Source organism: Pteropus alecto, unplaced genomic scaffold, assembly GCF_000325575.1.
Source record: "Pteropus alecto unplaced genomic scaffold, ASM32557v1 scaffold33, whole genome shotgun sequence".
NCBI lineage: Eukaryota > Metazoa > Chordata > Mammalia > Chiroptera > Pteropodidae > Pteropus > Pteropus alecto.
The window spans coordinates 10229302-10246867 of NW_006435762.1; the positions used below are offsets into that span (position 1 = coordinate 10229302).

The 17566-nt window shown below is 39.8% G+C and overlaps 1 protein-coding gene across 1 annotated transcript in view; it reads left to right on the forward strand.

Moving 5' to 3' along the window:
- USP13 (ubiquitin specific peptidase 13) overlaps positions 1-17566 on the forward strand; it is a 79314-nt gene that overhangs the window by 41234 nt on the left and 20514 nt on the right. Inside the window, exons 11-15 of the mRNA XM_015588528.2 lie at positions 5525-5650; positions 6757-6910; positions 8937-9111; positions 14740-14828; positions 17101-17223. Coding sequence (XP_015444014.1) covers positions 5525-5650; positions 6757-6910; positions 8937-9111; positions 14740-14828; positions 17101-17223 — 667 coding nt within the window. The remainder of the gene's footprint in view (positions 1-5524; positions 5651-6756; positions 6911-8936; positions 9112-14739; positions 14829-17100; positions 17224-17566) is intronic.

Genomic DNA, 17566 nt, shown 5'->3' on the forward strand with positions numbered 1-17566 from the left:
TAGTGTACTAGCGTCATTTAGTGCTTATGAAAGGCCAGGCTCTTCCTGCGTGTCTACGGATGCAGAAAATGGTGCTGAGAAGCCCTACCTAAAGTCACAAAGCCAGCGAGTGGGAAAGCTGGGCTCTCCACCAGGCAGTCTGGCCCAAGTCTGTGTGTGTGACCACCGCAGTATCCTGCTCCCCTAACAGTTGCTCCAGTACTTGTTTCAGGCTCGCATTGCCTCTGTGTGTGGATGGTGGTGGGTGGGTGACAGAAGGGGCGCTTATTAAAGTTTGCAGAATTACCAGGTAGCTCAGTAACTTGGGTTTCTGTCATATCTTGGGTTATTTCTAGAATATATGCTTTCTGGTATTAAATTGGTCTGCTACAGACCAAAGTGAAATCTAGTTTTTATATATGCATGGTTAACATACATTTTCATCTATAAAAAGATTTGCAGTATTTGTTTTAGGCACTGCCATTTCTATTTACATTTTGGAATTCATTTTTGAAATTAAATTGTGTCTGTGTTAGATAAAACTGCTTCTCTATAAAAGAATACTTTTTCTTCAAAAAAATGTTCCCAATTTTTATGTATTCTAAGAGTGCTTTCACACATTTTAAGACTGAATACACTATAATTTATTTTTCCTTTTGAAGATAACATGTTTTAAAGTCCGTATTCCGAACAAATATATTTCTTAAGTGACAATTCATTTGATTTTCCATCTAAATAATTGTTGATACATAGTTGCTGGTCTTAGTATTTTTTTTTTTTTAAAATCAGCATGAAATAACCAGTCTTCTACTTGGAGGTGATATAATTTTAGCCCCAAACTAAAAACTTTGTTTTCACTAACCTCCATTTTCCTAGGTTGGGCAGATATAACATTTTTAATTCATTTTTTGAAATATGAAAAATAGCTTGGGAATGCCCTCTGTTCCTTTAGCTTAGGGATTTGGACCTGGGTTAGAAACTACTAGTCCAGAGTTTAAGTTTAAAAGTTTAAATCAATAGATGGTATACACCTGTGTATTGGGGACAGGCTGCCATGGGTCTTTTTTTCATTCTCATGGTCTTACAATGTAAATATCTGCACAAGTGTTGCTTTAATGTGATATGAAGCCTCAGCCTTGCTGCTTGTTTATTAATTAAAGCATTTGGCTCAAGGGACTGTGACTGAATAGTGTCTGGCTGTGTTCATCAGAAAATCCTGTGTAAGCATTTGGGAAAGATTCTGAACACCATAGTCTTTTCTTTAATTTTAGCACATCTGTTTTGCAATTGCTGATGGAGAAAGTAAGTACAGTATTCTATAAATATGACAGGTTCCTTAGGTGGTTGCTATTTTGGAGACGCTCTGGGGCTTCCTCTTACAGTTTGTTGTCAAGGCTAGCCATTGCTTTAGGCATTTGAGAACCACCTCACAGTAAGAGAGTGTGTACTTACTGAAGGCATGCCTGACTCTTGGTCAGTTTCGGTCTTTCTTATCTTATGTGGTGATAGGCCCATGGGGACACTCAGGTAATGTCACCGACCCACTGCTACGTAGTTTTTTGACTTAGGTTTTTTGGTTCTTATTTTGGCTTTTAGTTCTTTTAAATAAGAAACTGCCTTATCCAGAGCCTGGTCTTTTAAAAAATTATTTAAATTTGCATATATACACAGAAGTAGAGCGCAAAGTATAATGAATTTCCATGTATCATTGGGCGACTTCAGCAATTACCATTCTGCCAATTTGGTTTCATCAGTCCTCCCTAAACTCAACCCTTCCTTTTCCTTTTCCTTCTTCTTCCCTTTTCCTTCTCTTCTTCTCCTTTCTCTTAACTATTTTAACACAAAATCTGAGCATCCTCCTTTTCTATAAATATTCACTATGCATCTTTAACTAGAATACCTTCTTTTTTTAAACATAAATATCACATTAAAAGTTGTTTAAAGTGTTAGAAGCGTGCTAACAAAATAAACAATTGTTCCTTAGTACATCTAATACCCAGTCCATATCTAGATTTTTCCCTGCAGTATCAAAGACATCTTTTAAAAGTCTCCTCCTTTTCTTTTTGCAAGCTATTGATTTGTTGAAGGAGCTGGATCCTTTGCCCCAGGATTGCTCTAAAGATTGCTTGCTTGAGGTATTGTTTGGCTTGTGTTTCCTATAAGCTGGAAGTTAGATCTGGAAGCTTAATCATATTAGAACTCAACTTTGTTACAGCCTGACTTTCCAATATACAAGATATGAAGTGAACACAGTAATAGTTGAGCATGAGAATTAGTTAGACCTCCCTTCTGAAATCAGATAGCACTGGTGTGGGGCGTGGGAACAAGTGGACAGGGCTGGTTAGGAAGCTTTTTCAAATGACTTCTTGATGATCAGTAATTCTCAAGCTATAGCTTGACTTTTGAACAAAGGATTAAGAAAGGTCAGTTGAGGGAAAAGAAATGGGCACAGAAAGAGAGGAGGCATCGGAGTGGAATGAATGAGGCTGGGCCTCTGTTCATTCTGAGTGTCTGGGGAATGGTTTCTGGGCGTTCACCAGGGTTTTTCCTGAAATGTCTCTTCTCAGTTGGATATCCACATGGTGGCACAGAGCAGCAGGCAGTCTTTCAGAATTTACTGACGTGTTGAACTTTCCAAAACAGCTGCTTTGGTGGTGACTGGCAGCCACGGTCAAACTCGAAGCACAACTTGTAAGAAGTAACAGCATCAGGTGCAGGCAGTGAGTGCGTGCTCGGGTGAATGCCTAAACAGGAACACACAGTGTGAAAGATTTATTCCAGGTGGTGCCTCTACACTACCGAGTGTGGGGAAATAATTTCTGGACTGGTCAGTAATGTTGGCTCCAGAGGTACGTGGGTTTGAAGAGGGCTTACCCTGAGTCTAAGACATATTTTCTTCTCTTTTGGCACCTGGTAAGATGGAGTTGGTAATTAGGGATGAGAACTAGGCACATGTGTGTAACAAGCAGTGCTAGGACACGAGAGAAAGAGACACACACATACAGAGACACAGAGAAAGACTGACTTTTCTAGCTGTGTGATCCTGGGCTGGTTACTTAGTACTTGCCTCATCTGTCAAGTGGAGAAAATAATATTATTAATCACCTTGTGAGAATGGATGAGTTAAGCAAGATTCACATATAAAGTGCTTAGAACTATGCCTGGGCCTAGTAAGTATTCTTCCCAGTACCCAGAATAGTGTCTGACATTTTACAGCACTCAGTAAATTTCTATTGAGTGAATGAATGAATGAATGAATGAATGTTATCCATAATGTACAAATATAAGGATTATTTTTGCATGCTTGTGTTGGCTGATACTATGTTAGATATGCATCAGTACTGTGAGCAAAGAAAGTTACAATTTTACAGTTTTCAGAGTTGTGTATGCAAGTAGTAAAATTAATTAACAGGTATAAATTGGTCTTCACCTAGTGCTGGAAGCACATCTGAAGCCAAGTGTGTGTGTATAAGCTGGTCATATGTAGAGGTCCCAAGTCCTCAGATACCCAAATGCTGCCACTTTGGGGAATTCTCCTCTAAGAGCTGCTAGCACTGTTTCAGATCCTCTGCAATGTTCTTTCACATTTGTTATAGGTCCGTGTGTTGTCTCCCATCTCCTCCATTGTCTGTCAGCTCTCAGAGGGCAGAATCCTCAGTGGTGCTCTACAGGAAGTAGGTGGTCAGTAAATACTGGTTGGCTAGATCAGATCTGTTTCCAGCAGGACAGGAAAATTCACCTGAGTTTTACTAGAAACATTGCTCAGAACATATGCGTTGGAGAGATTTTCCATGTAGAGCCGCCCCTTGGCTGCAGGGTGATAGCTATGGTTGCTTTTTCATCACCTCTGGCATCTGACTGCATGATTGTGCACACATGTCTAGGTCTCCAGACCCTAGGCATTGACCTGAATGTCCAGGAGATCTCCAAGACATGTGACACATGGCCTCCGCCTGCCAGACTGCAGTCAGGCTGAGGAGACAGGCCAGAGGTAGGCTGAAAGTGAAAGGAAGTAGGGGGCATTTTGTGCCTTGTGCCCAGTGATGGCCCAGATAGCACGTTCTCTGGATTTCAGAGGAGGGGAACATGGCCTGGAAGCTGAGCATGTTGGGGTTTGAAGGTCACACATCTGCAGAGAGCATATGGATTACTTCTTTTGCTTGATTGACAAGGTGAGGTTTGTGTCATTTATGCTGCCAAAAGCCAGGACCTGAATCAGAACCTGGAGTCTATTCTGGTTCTGTTCTTTGTTAGCTACATGGTAATTTGGTCTCGTAAGGTCTGAAGACCTATCTGGCACTTCTCTGCCAGTCTCAGTTCCCCTAATGATAAAATGGGGATAACGGTAGTACCTTCTTTGTAGGGCTATTGTGAGTATTAAATATGGTGACATGTAGCACCATTATTAGATAGGCTGAACTTGGAGGAGACTCAGGAAATAGTGTTATCATGAGCCCATCCCTGTCCTCAGGGGCCGTGTGAACTCTTCCTATTCTGCCTCTTCAGAGCATCTAAGGCAGATCACCTGGATTTCCTGCACATTACCAGCAATAAAAAGTCCAGTTCACATCAAAGCTAATTTAAAGCTTCTTCCCCCTACCAAGTTCGGGAGTCTCAGAAACCAGCAGTGTAGCAGGCTCAGCATCAGCATCCTCTGGTAATTTTTTGTCCTTGCTCCACTAGAGTCAAGGATCAAGGGATGGGAAGTTTGGAGAGGAGGCAGAGCCTCTCTCCAGGCTAGTGTGTTTGGCTCCCTCTTAACTGCCATGTGTCTTCTGTCATGGCTGACCTTTTCGTGAGGACACATTAGTGGTTCTTTAGATATGCCCTCCATCCCCCACTTGTCCCCTTAAGGACCTCCATAAGGATCTTTCCTAATGACCTGTCCAGCTGATGCTGTGACTCCCCGACCCTAGATCCTGCCCTGAGACTCCTTGGCCAGCTGACCTTCCATCATCTTATGCATTGTCCTTTCTGGAGGACCCTGGCTGCCTTCTGAGCTATGCTTTTAGCCCTTGGGGAAAGTTCACATGTCCTTGTCCTGCCAAAAATGTCCCTGCTGCCTTCTCTTTCCACTCTGCCATCCTAGCAGCCGCAGCCAGCCTCCTTCCGCTTCTCCAGGTGAGGGGCACACTCCTGGGAACTCCCTGTGCTTATGAGCAGCTCTGCAGTGGTTACCTGGGGCAGGTAATTTCCTTTTATTCCAAGTACCCTAATTTCTCTCATATTCTTTTGGCCACTGTGTAGTTAGTCCAGTGAGGATGGGCCTAGTGTTTCTCTTTAGAAAGGGGATTTTTAGTTTTGAGTCTTTAGTTTCGAGTTAACAGGAAGAGTCCCATCCTGTTCTCAGAACAGGTTTGGAGTGCGATGCCTGGTATGTACTAAAAACATCCAATGCATGTTAGCGTTATCGTTATTTACCTTCAGTGGGCTTCGGTTTTCTCATCTGAAAATTAGGGCTTGTGGTACTCCCCACTCTGCTTGCTACTTCATGCTGTTCATGTGTATGAAAATATTCCAAGTTGATTTTATTTTTATATTTTAGCCTCAACAGAATGGGATCTCTCCACGCATGTTTAAGGCCTTTGTAAGCAAGAGTCATCCGGAATTCTCCTCTAATAGACAGCAAGATGCCCAGGAATTTTTCTTGCACCTAGTGAATTTAGTAGAGGTGAGTCAGTCTTCAAAAATGCTCAAAAGAGTTGTAAGAAGTATGCCCAGCCTCTAAGTGCAGTTCACTCTGGCTTGGCCAGAATGCCCCGCCCCCTCACCTACATCTCCAAGCTTGATCAGAATCATCTGTCTTCTTTGAGGCTTTCTGCTCAGCCCACTTGATGTGCCCCATGCCATGTTTTCTAGGCACTTCTGAGTCTCCCTGTTCTCTTTTTAATTTTAATATGTTATAGAAGTGTTTGTTAGTTATTTCATTTACTATTCTTTTTTTTTTTTTTTTGGTGACAAAGCTTTTTGAGAGTCTTGTGCGGTATTTGGTATCCTTCTGCCACCACTCAGAGATGATCATATTTTGCTCACAGCAGAGTCGAATCACATTACATTCTGTGGTTTTTAAAAGCCACTGAGAATTCATGATTAAAGGCCTTTTCCTCCCCTCTTAAAAAAACCACTTTTTTCCCCCCTGATTACATATGTGTTCTTTGTGGAAAATGTAGAAAAATACAAAGGAAAAAAATCATTATCACCAATAATACTAGCCCCTACAAACAACCAATGTTAACATTTGGGTGTCTGACTACTCGTCATTTTCCAGGCACACTTATTAATTCTCTACATGCTATTTCTAAGCAATGTTTTTCACTTAACCTGCTGTGAACATTTGGCCACATAATTACATACTTGAATATAGAGTGATATCTTTTTTTGTTTGTATGTAATTTATATGAATGCATCAATATAATTACATCATACCTGGCCTTAAATTTTCTAGGGTGGTCCTTTATTTTCCCCTTTCTCTTTAGTTTGGCTCCCTCATCTCCTTTCTTCTAATTCTGTCTAGGTCAGTCCCTCTCCAATGACTTTTAATGGCTACATAATATTAATTCACATGCTGAATCATAACTTATTAAACCAGTCCCCATTTTGGGACTTTAGGTAAATACTAGTGTTTTGCTTTTAAAGTACCCTGGTGAAATGACATGCCCAGGGAGAATGTTTTATAATACCAGGTCTTTATACGAGAGTTATATTTGATTTTATGCTAATTTTTATGTATTGGTTAATATCTATAAGTTCACTAATCTGATATAATCCAACCTTCAGAGGAACCGCATTGGCTCGGAAAACCCAAGTGATGTTTTTCGGTTTTTGGTGGAAGAACGTATCCAGTGCTGTCAGACCCGAAAAGTCCGCTATACGGAGAGGGTGGATTACCTGATGCAGTTACCTGTTGCCATGGAGGCAGCAACTAACAAAGGTAACGGTTCAAAAGTGGGAAATTAGCAGTGTGCTTCTTTATATGTGAAAACCTTCAAAGCAGAGGTCAGACGAATTAATCCACTGCACAGTTCTATCAACAGTAGACCCTGCCTGGATGGTGTCTGGTTTGTATGTCTTTTGTCATCTTTTCCTCAGTCCCCATATGACTTTCTTTTGAGAAGAGTCAAATCCATCAAAATTTCTGCGGAGGAGTTGTGATGGAACGTATTTTAGTGCCTATAAATTTGACCAACTGGTTGGCTTGGAGTCAGCTTAATTTGGGGGAAAATATTTGTAATACTTCATGCGGAAAATTCTTCAACATTATCACTCATAGATTGTGCTATATAAAGTCTGAGGGAAATGATCAGAAATGCATTTTTTGATGTGAACCATTCAAGTAGAGATCTCTTAACATAACCCACCTTTGGCATCCAAGTATGTCCAATGCCTTTTGCAGACGAAGTGTGGCAGGGCTGTTTATAGGCCCCACACCCATTAGAGGGGTCTCTGGACTGGACTTTGGAAGCGAGGGGAAGGCAGATACTGCAGCCAGGTCGGGGTCTGAGGGAAGGTTCCTTTGGTCAGTCTCATCTGGTTCTTTCCAGGCAGAACAGAGAAATGATTTTACTTAGAATTAACATTTTAGAAGCAGAAAAAGGCAAATTATCTGCTAAGTAGCTTCTCTTCTGTGAATGGGTCATTTCTATAAAGTCCAAAGGTCCCTGGGTGCCCTTTTTCCTCTTTTTGTTTGGGTGGGGGTGGGAGGAGAGTCACTTTATTGTGCTAATTGGAAAGTGATAATTATGATGATTTTGAAGTAAAATGATTTCCATTTTCTATAAACTCCTGAAGCTTTTGACCAATTTTTAAATTCTTACCCTTTATACAAGATAGAAATGAGGGAGAATGTCTGTGGTTTGTTTCCTTTTTAGAACTAAGCTTAATTGCTTTTTCTTGCTAACCTTGGGTGCACTGACTTACATGTTCCGCTCAGTATTATGATCCTTTCTAACTCACTATTTATTATTAATGAGTGGTAACTGTTCAGGAAGGAGATTGACAATTTTGTCTCCCGATACTGATCATTGGGAACACTGAATGCTAGCTAGCATCCTAGATATAAGTACAACATAAACTGATGGTGGACTGGGTATAAATTTTAAAAGCATAGTCAGATGTGTTTAAGAAAACACATGACTGCATTTGTCTGCCTACAAACTGAATCAGGAGTGATTTTTTTTTTACCTTTTTTTTGGTAACACAGAAGGAATTCCCAGAAGGGCCCACTCAAAACCTACATAAAATTTTGACTTACAGGTAGTTTTCAAGAGCAGATCTGTTGACGCTTGGGAATTTCACAGTGTACTTACTTCTTTTTCCCTTGGTAGTTAATCATTTGAACAGGGATAGTATAGGGAGGCATTCTAGGTTGGGTGCTCTGATATCTGAGGCTTTGGGCAACCCCTCCTGAAGTCTGGGCAGTGTCAGTATCACGGGTTGTGTGCTGTGGATAACTACAGCCCTTATAGTTGCTCCTGCTCCTTGGCCCACACCCTCTATGACGTCTAATCATTGTGAAGGGCCTGGGAAGAGGTGAGCCCTTGGGTCTCTTTTGGTGTGAAATTCTCTGGTGTGAAGACTTTGTGATTGGACTTCACAATGATTGCGTTTGGGTAAACCAGCCTTGACCTCTGGCTAAATGAGAAACCAGGTTCATGCATAACTTATATCACACACATCACTCTGGCCTCTCATCTGGGCCAGAGTTCATAGTTCCCTCCTGTCAGTCTCAAAGGGGAACAGGCCAAAAAGTTTGAATGGCTTGATGCAACCTGTCAGTGCCACTCTAAAGACAACCTTAGAACAGCCTTTCTTCAGGCTTCTCTGGATCAGCGAAGGGCAGCAAGCAAGCAACCCCATGCCAGCCCAGAAGCCTTCGGGGAAGATTGTCCGAAGGGGGTGTTTTTCATTTCAGGAAAGTAAGAGTAATTGCAGAGTCATTCATTTGCTCTTTTACTCAGATGAACTGATCGCCTATGAATTAACGAGAAGGGAAGCAGAAGCAAACAGAAGACCCCTTCCTGAGTTGGTTCGGGCGAAGATACCATTTAGTGCCTGCCTTCAGGCCTTTTCCGAACCAGAGAATGTTGATGATTTCTGGAGCAGCGCCCTGCAGGCAAAATCTGCGGGAGTGAAGTAAGTGTGTGTCTGGTGTGTGCACATGTGTGTGCTTGTGCAGTAGTAATGGGGTAAGGAGGAAGCCTCAAGAGGGGAACTGGGGTAGAGTAGAGGTGGCAGGGTGTTTTAAGAGTGTGTGTGCTTGTTCCTGTGTGGTAGGATGGGATTATGATTTACACAGCCCTGGTTGTCATAGACCTCACTTGTGTGAGTCCTATTCAATAAAACAGGCTTATAATCTACATTACATGTTAGGTAGAAAAATGCCTTTTTTTTTTTTTTTAAATAGAAGTTGTGGTTTATCCTATTAGGAATTTGCTATCTATCTATCTATCTATCTATCTATCTATCTATCTATCTATCTATCTATCTATCTGTCTGTCTATCTATTCATCCATCCATCCATCCCAGAAGATGTAACCAAGAACCCGCACCCCCATGGCAAGAATGATATTAATGAAGAAGTTACAGAGGATGTAACCAAGAACCCACTCCCCCATGGCAAGAATGATATTAATGAAGAAGTTACAAAAATATGTATGATAGTCTTCAATATTTAAACTACACTGGGATATATTTTAACTCCATAATTAAAGATTTGGCTTAGGACTTGGTCGACTGTGTTCCTACCTGGAGGCCAGGGGTCTTGGGGCATCTCAGTGTGGACATTAGGTCTCCTGAGCATGTTCAAATGAGCCGCTTGGGACTTAGGCAGCAGATGTTCTATTTCTACATGGTCAGCCTCATTGTCAGGTACATAAAATCTGTTTTTTCTCCACTCGACACTTTAATTGATTTCATACAGTCAAGTCCTTGCCAGCACACTTCATATCATTGGAAAAAGAGTACTTAAAATGGGGGTGGGGGCTCTGAAAATTTGTGAATTTCACTAGTTTAGATATTTGGCCATTTTTCTTCTAGGCTAAAACTGAGCTCTGGTTGATATAAAGCCCATAGAAGGATGGAAGAGCTACTGCTGTCTTTTTATCTCAACCTCAAGTAATAGTCAAACCTAAATTACTTATTCTCTGCTATAGCCATCCCTCAGGTTTCCTCTTTGTTTCAGTGATGGACTTCATGTGTTAAAAATGGGAAAACAAAAAGAATTTATTTTAGAAGCTAAAAAAAGACCACATTTTCTTAAAATAATTTTTAAAAAAGGTTCTTCATATCCAAATGAGAATTAATAATAGTTCATTTAGTTATCAATTATCCATCACAGGGTAAGTTTTCATCCTAGGACTGCTCAGTTTTAGGGTGTGTGTGTGTGCGTGTGCACACGTGTGTCCTAGCAGATAGTTGGTGAGTTGGCATGTTAACCATGTGAGAATAGCTTCTTTCAACTTGGAGACATCCTTAGACAGTTAGAAATCTACACACTATTACAATTAAAAAATTTTTCTCCCCAGCTTGAGATATAATTGACATATAACATTGTGTATGTTTAAGGTGTGCAATGTGTTGATTTGATATATATATTTTTTTTACTTTTAAGTATTGACAATAGCTGAAGATTCCTCAAATATCTTTTTTTCTTTGCACTTTAATTTCGATACTGTATGGGAGGTGGGAATGATCTGGGGACCTGGCAGCTTAGAACGCCTCCAGCATCAGGTGTGCTCTGCAGAGTGTTCTTCATTTGCCTGTTCAGTTAGCCACACCTTTTCTATTCTTCAGAAAAGTGGATTCGTATTTTAGAAGTACAGGGTGTGACATGTTCTAATACTGGCCTGCGGGAAGGTGCCTTCTGATCACCTGGAAAAGGCCCACCTTTAAAATGGAGGTAGAAAGCATTGATTCTCTACAGAGACGGAGTCTCCGACCCCTGGGCTAGTGGTCAAAAGATTTGGATTCTTCTCCCGTGTCCACTTCCCGGGGCAAAGTCACTACCCAGTGTCCACCTTCCACCTGTAATGGAAGAATGATGTTTGCTGACCTGATTTTCTCTTCAAATGTTACAAATATTTAATTGAAGGCAGCGTTGACATCACTATCTGACTCTCCAAGAGGGTTTCTGTTTTCTCTAATTCTTAACGGGAGATATTAAATATGTTTTTCCTTTTACTCTGTCTTTTATATAGACAGGTGCTCTTATGTACATGAAAACAATACTGGATGTATCACAGTTGTTAATAATTGAAAACCAGTCTTTGTGGGAAAGGAAAAAACAATGTTTTAGGATAATAAAGTGACTACCTTTTATTTCACATTTATCATTCCAGGTCATGTGTCAATTAAGCACTTCCCAACAATTATATTTAATCCTTTTAGCACTGTTCTCAGGTAGGTACCATTATTCTTCCCATTTTACAGATGAGGAAATAAAAAGAGAAGTAATTGGCTAGTAAGTAGCAGACTTGGTACTCATTCAGGTCAGTTGAGTTCAAAGTTTAACCTCTTAATTCCTGGGTTATATGTTGCCCCATCTTCCTTATCATGCTTGCTTATTTGCTTATTCTTAGAGCTTTATAATCCTTAAATAACCTTACTTATTTCTTATTGTACCTTATCATGTTTCAAAGATTGGTTTGGGGAAAACCAGTTTGGTGGGATCCTAAAAGATCTTTTTTCTTTTTCTTTTTCTTTTTTCCAGCATTAGGCTGTAACTCGGAAATGATCTCCTTGTTATCTTAATTTGAGGCCTTGAACTTTTCTTGTGTTAGACCCAGAGCCTGAAAGGCCAGGAAGAGGCAAAAGGTGCCCTAAGGATCTTGGTAAACCTTGGGTCAGGAAGGACCAGACATAAAGACCTTTCCCTTAAATGCTCTCAAACAGACAGTATCTGGGAAGAATATTAATGTTTGGAATTTTATTCACCTGGCAAATATTGTTGCTCACGTAGTGTATTCTAGTCAGTGACTGAACGAGACCTAGTTTCTGTCCTCAAGCAGCTCACAAATTAAGGGTCCATAGAGAGAGAGTTTTACTTGACTTTGATCATTTATGAAGAGAAAAGCACAGTGTGGGGTTTCAGAACACAAACTTTAGGTGGATGGGCAGCATTGAATTCCCACTGTAGAACTTATTAGCATGTGACTTTGGCCAAGTGACCTCACTTCTCTAAACCCCTGTTTCCTTATCTGTAAACTGGGGATAATACTTTCTTCATAGGGTCAGGGTGAGGATTAAGGTGAGATAAACCATGTAAAGTGCTTTTTATAGTGTCTGGCATAGAGTAAATATATGCTGTAATCGTTATTACCATTATTTTCATCTTTCCTTTTTTTTTTTTTGGATTATACAATTTGTAAGTGGTTGATTAATTATTTTCACCGTATTTCATGGAAGGGATAGAATTGTTTTTGTTTTGTTTTTAGCTGCCAGTTTTTAATACACTGGACAATCTTAATTTGGTGGGGGGAGGGACAGCTTGTATGTTTTCTTTAAATAAGTTTTTTCATAGTATTTTTGCCTTTATTGTAACTAATGAACAATTGACATTTTAAATAATCAACAACACAATTGTTTTGTCAGGCACTATTCTAAGCACTTTATATGTCTTAACTCATTTAATTTCCATAACAATTCTTTGAAGTAAATTTGCTGTGTGTCTACCTAGACCTTTTTGAATGATTTACATTCTAATGGTCTTTATTAAAAACATAACTTTTCGAGAAAAATTGTAATTTCAGGAATTAATTTTAGAAACATAAGAGTAAGTGCTTCATAAACTAACAAACTTGATGTCCCAAACCTGCAATCAGTGAATGCAAAGTATTTTGAGATTGATATGAACACATATATGACACAGTTACTACAGGTGTGATTCAACTTGAGACTATAGAGGTTACAAAGATGACTAAAAAATATTTACCCAACAGGGCAGATGCAATGTGGGCACTGTATAGCTAGCTAACTGCTTTCTGGTACTCTCAGATTGGTAGTTACCCATAAGAAAGTGTTAAATTATCCCCCCTCCCCTATCCTACCCCAGCCTTGATCACAGAGCAACCACAAGAGTCTTGGGGCTCCTCAATCACATTTTGGAACTCATTGATTTACTAGTGACCTTTGGTCGATTTCACTGTTATTTATTTTCTAGATTTTAAGCTAATGTAAGAGGAAGAGGTCAGAGAAGTGACATTTTTACATTAGTTGAAAATACCAGATTGAGTTCGCTGGGTTTTGGTGAAATCGAGGACTTAATTATATTTAAGTAAGAGTGATGTTTATTACTGCTTCTCAGAAGATAGGAAAACTTAATTAGAGATAATACATAACTTCTGGAGAGTGAGCCAGGATCAAAATAGATTGTTCCTTAAGGTGGTTAAGCTCCTGTTTTTTTGAAGAACTCCCTTATGTTATTGCCTGTACCTTTCTACCGTCATCGTGATGGAGAATTTGAGATACAGATTGGTTCAGTCACTTGCCTGGGGCAAAATACGGGTCAGCGACAGACTAAGTCAGTGTCCAAGACCTCATGGACTCTAGCTCTTTCATGACAAAATAATCATGCTAATTCCTTAAGTATAAACAGTATATTCTAGTGTGCCAGGTGGTTTCAAATAATTGCATGAACATTGCACAGCCCTGGAGGGTAGCTATTATTAATAAATTCATTTTGTAGATGTGAAAATGGAACGTCAGGGAGGGTCAGTGATTTGACCAGATTTGGAATGTATTAAGTAGCATATCTGAAACCCAAATTTCTGTCTTTTCGGTACTCTGTCCCTGTCCTGTGACTTCTTTTCCGCAGTAGGGGGCAGCAGTGCATTTGTTTTCTGAATTCTGGGAGGCTGCAATTCCAAGGAGAAGTTGGTAACTTAGATGTGGAAAGTGGATTTTGGGGGGAGGGGTTCTAGAATCTTTTATTTTAAGAAGTATCTATAGTACCTAGTAACAGCTAATTCTCTTTTTTACATATATTTACCACACTCACGTTGACACTCAAATAGAAATGGTTGTTATAACTAAGACAGTAAATGCAGAATGGGTTGGAACCAGGGCATGAATTTGCTGTACAAAGTAAAAAGTCTCTGCGTAAAATTGTCAAACTCAAGTCCAGGCAATTTACCTTTCTGAAAGTTTGAAGGGAAACTCAATACATTGACCATATGTATTAATTTTAAAATTTAAGGTACAGATTTAGATATTTTAGATATCCATAATATATATACCTTTAAGTTCCATGTGACCATTTCTAATAGTCAGCCTCAACCAAAGTTCCATAAAAGCCTCATTATGCCAATTCTGTGATTCTCAGTGAGAGAGGAGGTGTCAGGATTGCTTGGGGAGAGTCTTGAAACCCCACATACAAACACATAATGTACACAAAACACACCTACAAACATATATACTAAATTCCAGCAAGGGTTTTAGAAAAAACTAATATTTAGGGTTGAAAAGCACTATTCAGAAGCATAAAATGCCACAGTACAGTAAAAGTAGTAGTTTTGCAATGGGCCCTAAATGATTTTCAAGGGACAACGTTCTCCTACATTAAACATTTTATTTCTTAGGAAAAGGCCAGGATGAATGAGCAGGAGTGGGTGAGTGTGTATCAGCTTATGTCTGCATATTTCTCCTTTTCAGTTAAGTCATTGGAGCTGCCAGGTATGCCTCGAACAAAGCTTGTGATACTTCATGAACTGTATTCATAATTCTTATTGTCTCGTTTCATTGATATAATCCCTTTGTGTCTCCCAGAACATCTCGCTTTGCCTCATTCCCTGAATACTTGGTAGTGCAGATAAAGAAGTTCACTTTTGGTCTTGACTGGGTTCCCAAAAAATTTGGTAGGTATCTTTTGCATGCTTTCGCTTAAAACATCAAATTAGCCATTTACAAAACATGGCATGTGAAAGAGCTCATGCAGTTGGCTACCAAAAACAGTTCCATTTCATTCTTTTTCCATTAGTCCCACCTTTCTCTTTTGAAGAGAAATACGGTACGCACTGATGATAAAATTACCACATGCTAATCCACCTCTGAAGTAATGGAGTCTGGAATTTGTGGATTCTAGGAGTGAAGACAGGTCTCCCACGTTATCAAATAAACAGTGCTTTCCAAACATTAGCATTACCTGGGATCTTGGTAAAATGCAGATGCCGATTCATCAGGTCTGGGTGGGGCAAGCTCCCAGGTGATGCTGGTGTTGCCAGTCCAAAGACCACACTTGGAGGTGCAAGTCCAGTAATGGAACATACATTCTCCTCTTAGCATCTCTACTCTGCTTCTGAAGCAGGCAGGTGTGGCTAATGACATTCTCTTAAATTATACAAATCTTATAAATAATAAAATGAGTATAGTCAGTTGCGTTACACAGTCAAAAAAGGGATGCGACTTTGGCTTAATTGAGCTTTCTTGCTAATTTTAAAGGCCCTTGACCATTGTTAGAGGTTAACATTCCAGACAGTACATGAGAACATTTTTCCCACCATCATGATCTAATATCAAGCATGTTATTGGGCAAGTACCTCAGACTGTTTACCAGTCTTTTAAAGCTTTCATGTTTCTGAGCATTTAAAAAACAACTACTCAAGTTTTATACTGGTTAATTAACTACTCCTCTCTTCATTTGAAGGGGATAGGTAAAAAGAATGAAAAATCGGCTTGAGCCATTTCCCAGAAGCCTCCAGCTCTAACAGTTTACACAGCACTTGTTTGCTTTTGACATTATGCTGGGCTGTGACTGATTCTGTGGCAAATTTCACTCTTCTTGGTGGAAATAATTTCGTGGGCAGGAAGGAGGGCAGAGGGCAGGATGCTTATCACTCAGCCTTTCCTTCATGGACCTGGGAAGTACTTGGAAGAAAACGGACTTTTAAGGCTTTGAATTGCTTTGGAAACAGTTTTCTTATTTTTCTTTGTCCTTGGAATTCCTATAAAGGAACAGAAATTCAGATGAGCTTTCATAGGCTTGTTGAATTTAAAGGAGTCCAAAAGCTTTCGTTAATGAACCTGAATTTTTCTGTTAAGGAATAATTGTATTGATTTGGTGAGCCAGATATTATGTTTGTTTTTTCTGTCCCCGAGGTTTATGTAAATATATTTAACTAAGCCTTTTTTGAGGGTGTTGTTTTAGAATGGGATTTATGTACCTGACATCATAACTGGTTTGGGGGATAGTGTTCTCAGATTCTGTTAGCTAGCCCAAGAGACATATCCTACACCTACCTTTGAGCCCATTTATTATTATGCTTGAATATATGCAATACTAAATCTCAACAGGATATTAGACTGATAAATTTTATATTTGAGTAAGTCAGCACAGTAACAACTGAGCTGAGAAGTTAAAAAAATTGTACCCCAAGAATAATACAGTTGAGATTCAAGTAATTTCTTTAAAATGTCAATCTTTTTTTTTATCGCCTTAGCTAAATTATATTACTCATCATGATCTGAGAAAAGGCATAAACTAGCAGTTGCAAACTCAAATGTCTAACAAGGACAGGGTGATAATGTAAATTAAAGAAGTGGTCTGGGTATATGAAATGTGTAGCTAGCTATCTTGATCTTTCTTAGGTATGTCACTTTGCAGAAAGACATGAGTTAGGAAAACACTTTTCTACCATAAGAATCAGAATAGCACAAATATGGTGCTCAGGTTCATGGGGGCAGTAGGGAGCAGTAGGTCTGTGACAGAAGACACACATATGAGAATATGCTACAGCTCTTTGTTTTTCAAGATAAGCTGGAAATCTAGATTTTTAAATTAAATCTTCTGATTTAAAAATTGGAATTTGTTGCTAACATTTTAAAAACATCAAACAGAGAGTGTCCTGGCTACAAATGTTCTATGGGCTGCCAGTTTGTGACCTCTGGCTTATTCCATTTGTTCTTGTTCAGTGTGAAATCCTGCCAACCTCTGTACTTTCCCTTGGTTCTCCATTAAAATCTAATCAGTCTCTATGAGTCTACTGGTCCAATGATTAATTACTCCAGGGAATTGAAAAGCCTCCCTTAGCTCTGCCTAGACACATGCACGTAGAGTTAGTGGTTCTGGTTTTAGGAGGTGATTGTTGGGTTTTGGAGGATTCAGTGAATGTAATCTCTCTTACTTTGCAGATGTTTCTATTGATATGCCAGATCTACTTGATATCAGCCATCTCCGAGCTCGAGGGTTACAGCCGGGAGAGGAGGAACTTCCGGACATCAGCCCCCCCATAGTCATTCCTGATGACTCAAAAGGTATCATCTTCTTCCAGGAGGATGTTCTCTTCCAGTTCCCACCACCCTCCTCTGCTGGAATAGTCACTTTTCTCCCACCACTCTGTTGTCCCTTGGCTGCCTTCCTGTGTTATAACCCACAATAGACACACAGCAGTGAGGCCTGGCTGCATCCATAAACTTAAAATAGACATGGAAGAGACATAAACCCATCATGAGTTGAAGTGGACCTGTGGAAATCACTGGCAACAGAGGCAGCCAATCTCCAGAAAGTTTTCAGGTTATGTTGCCTCTTAGTTTGCCTCTTTTCATCCCTGTACATCGCCCAGAAGCGCCTGTGGAGAGAAGGATTTTAGTCTAGGGG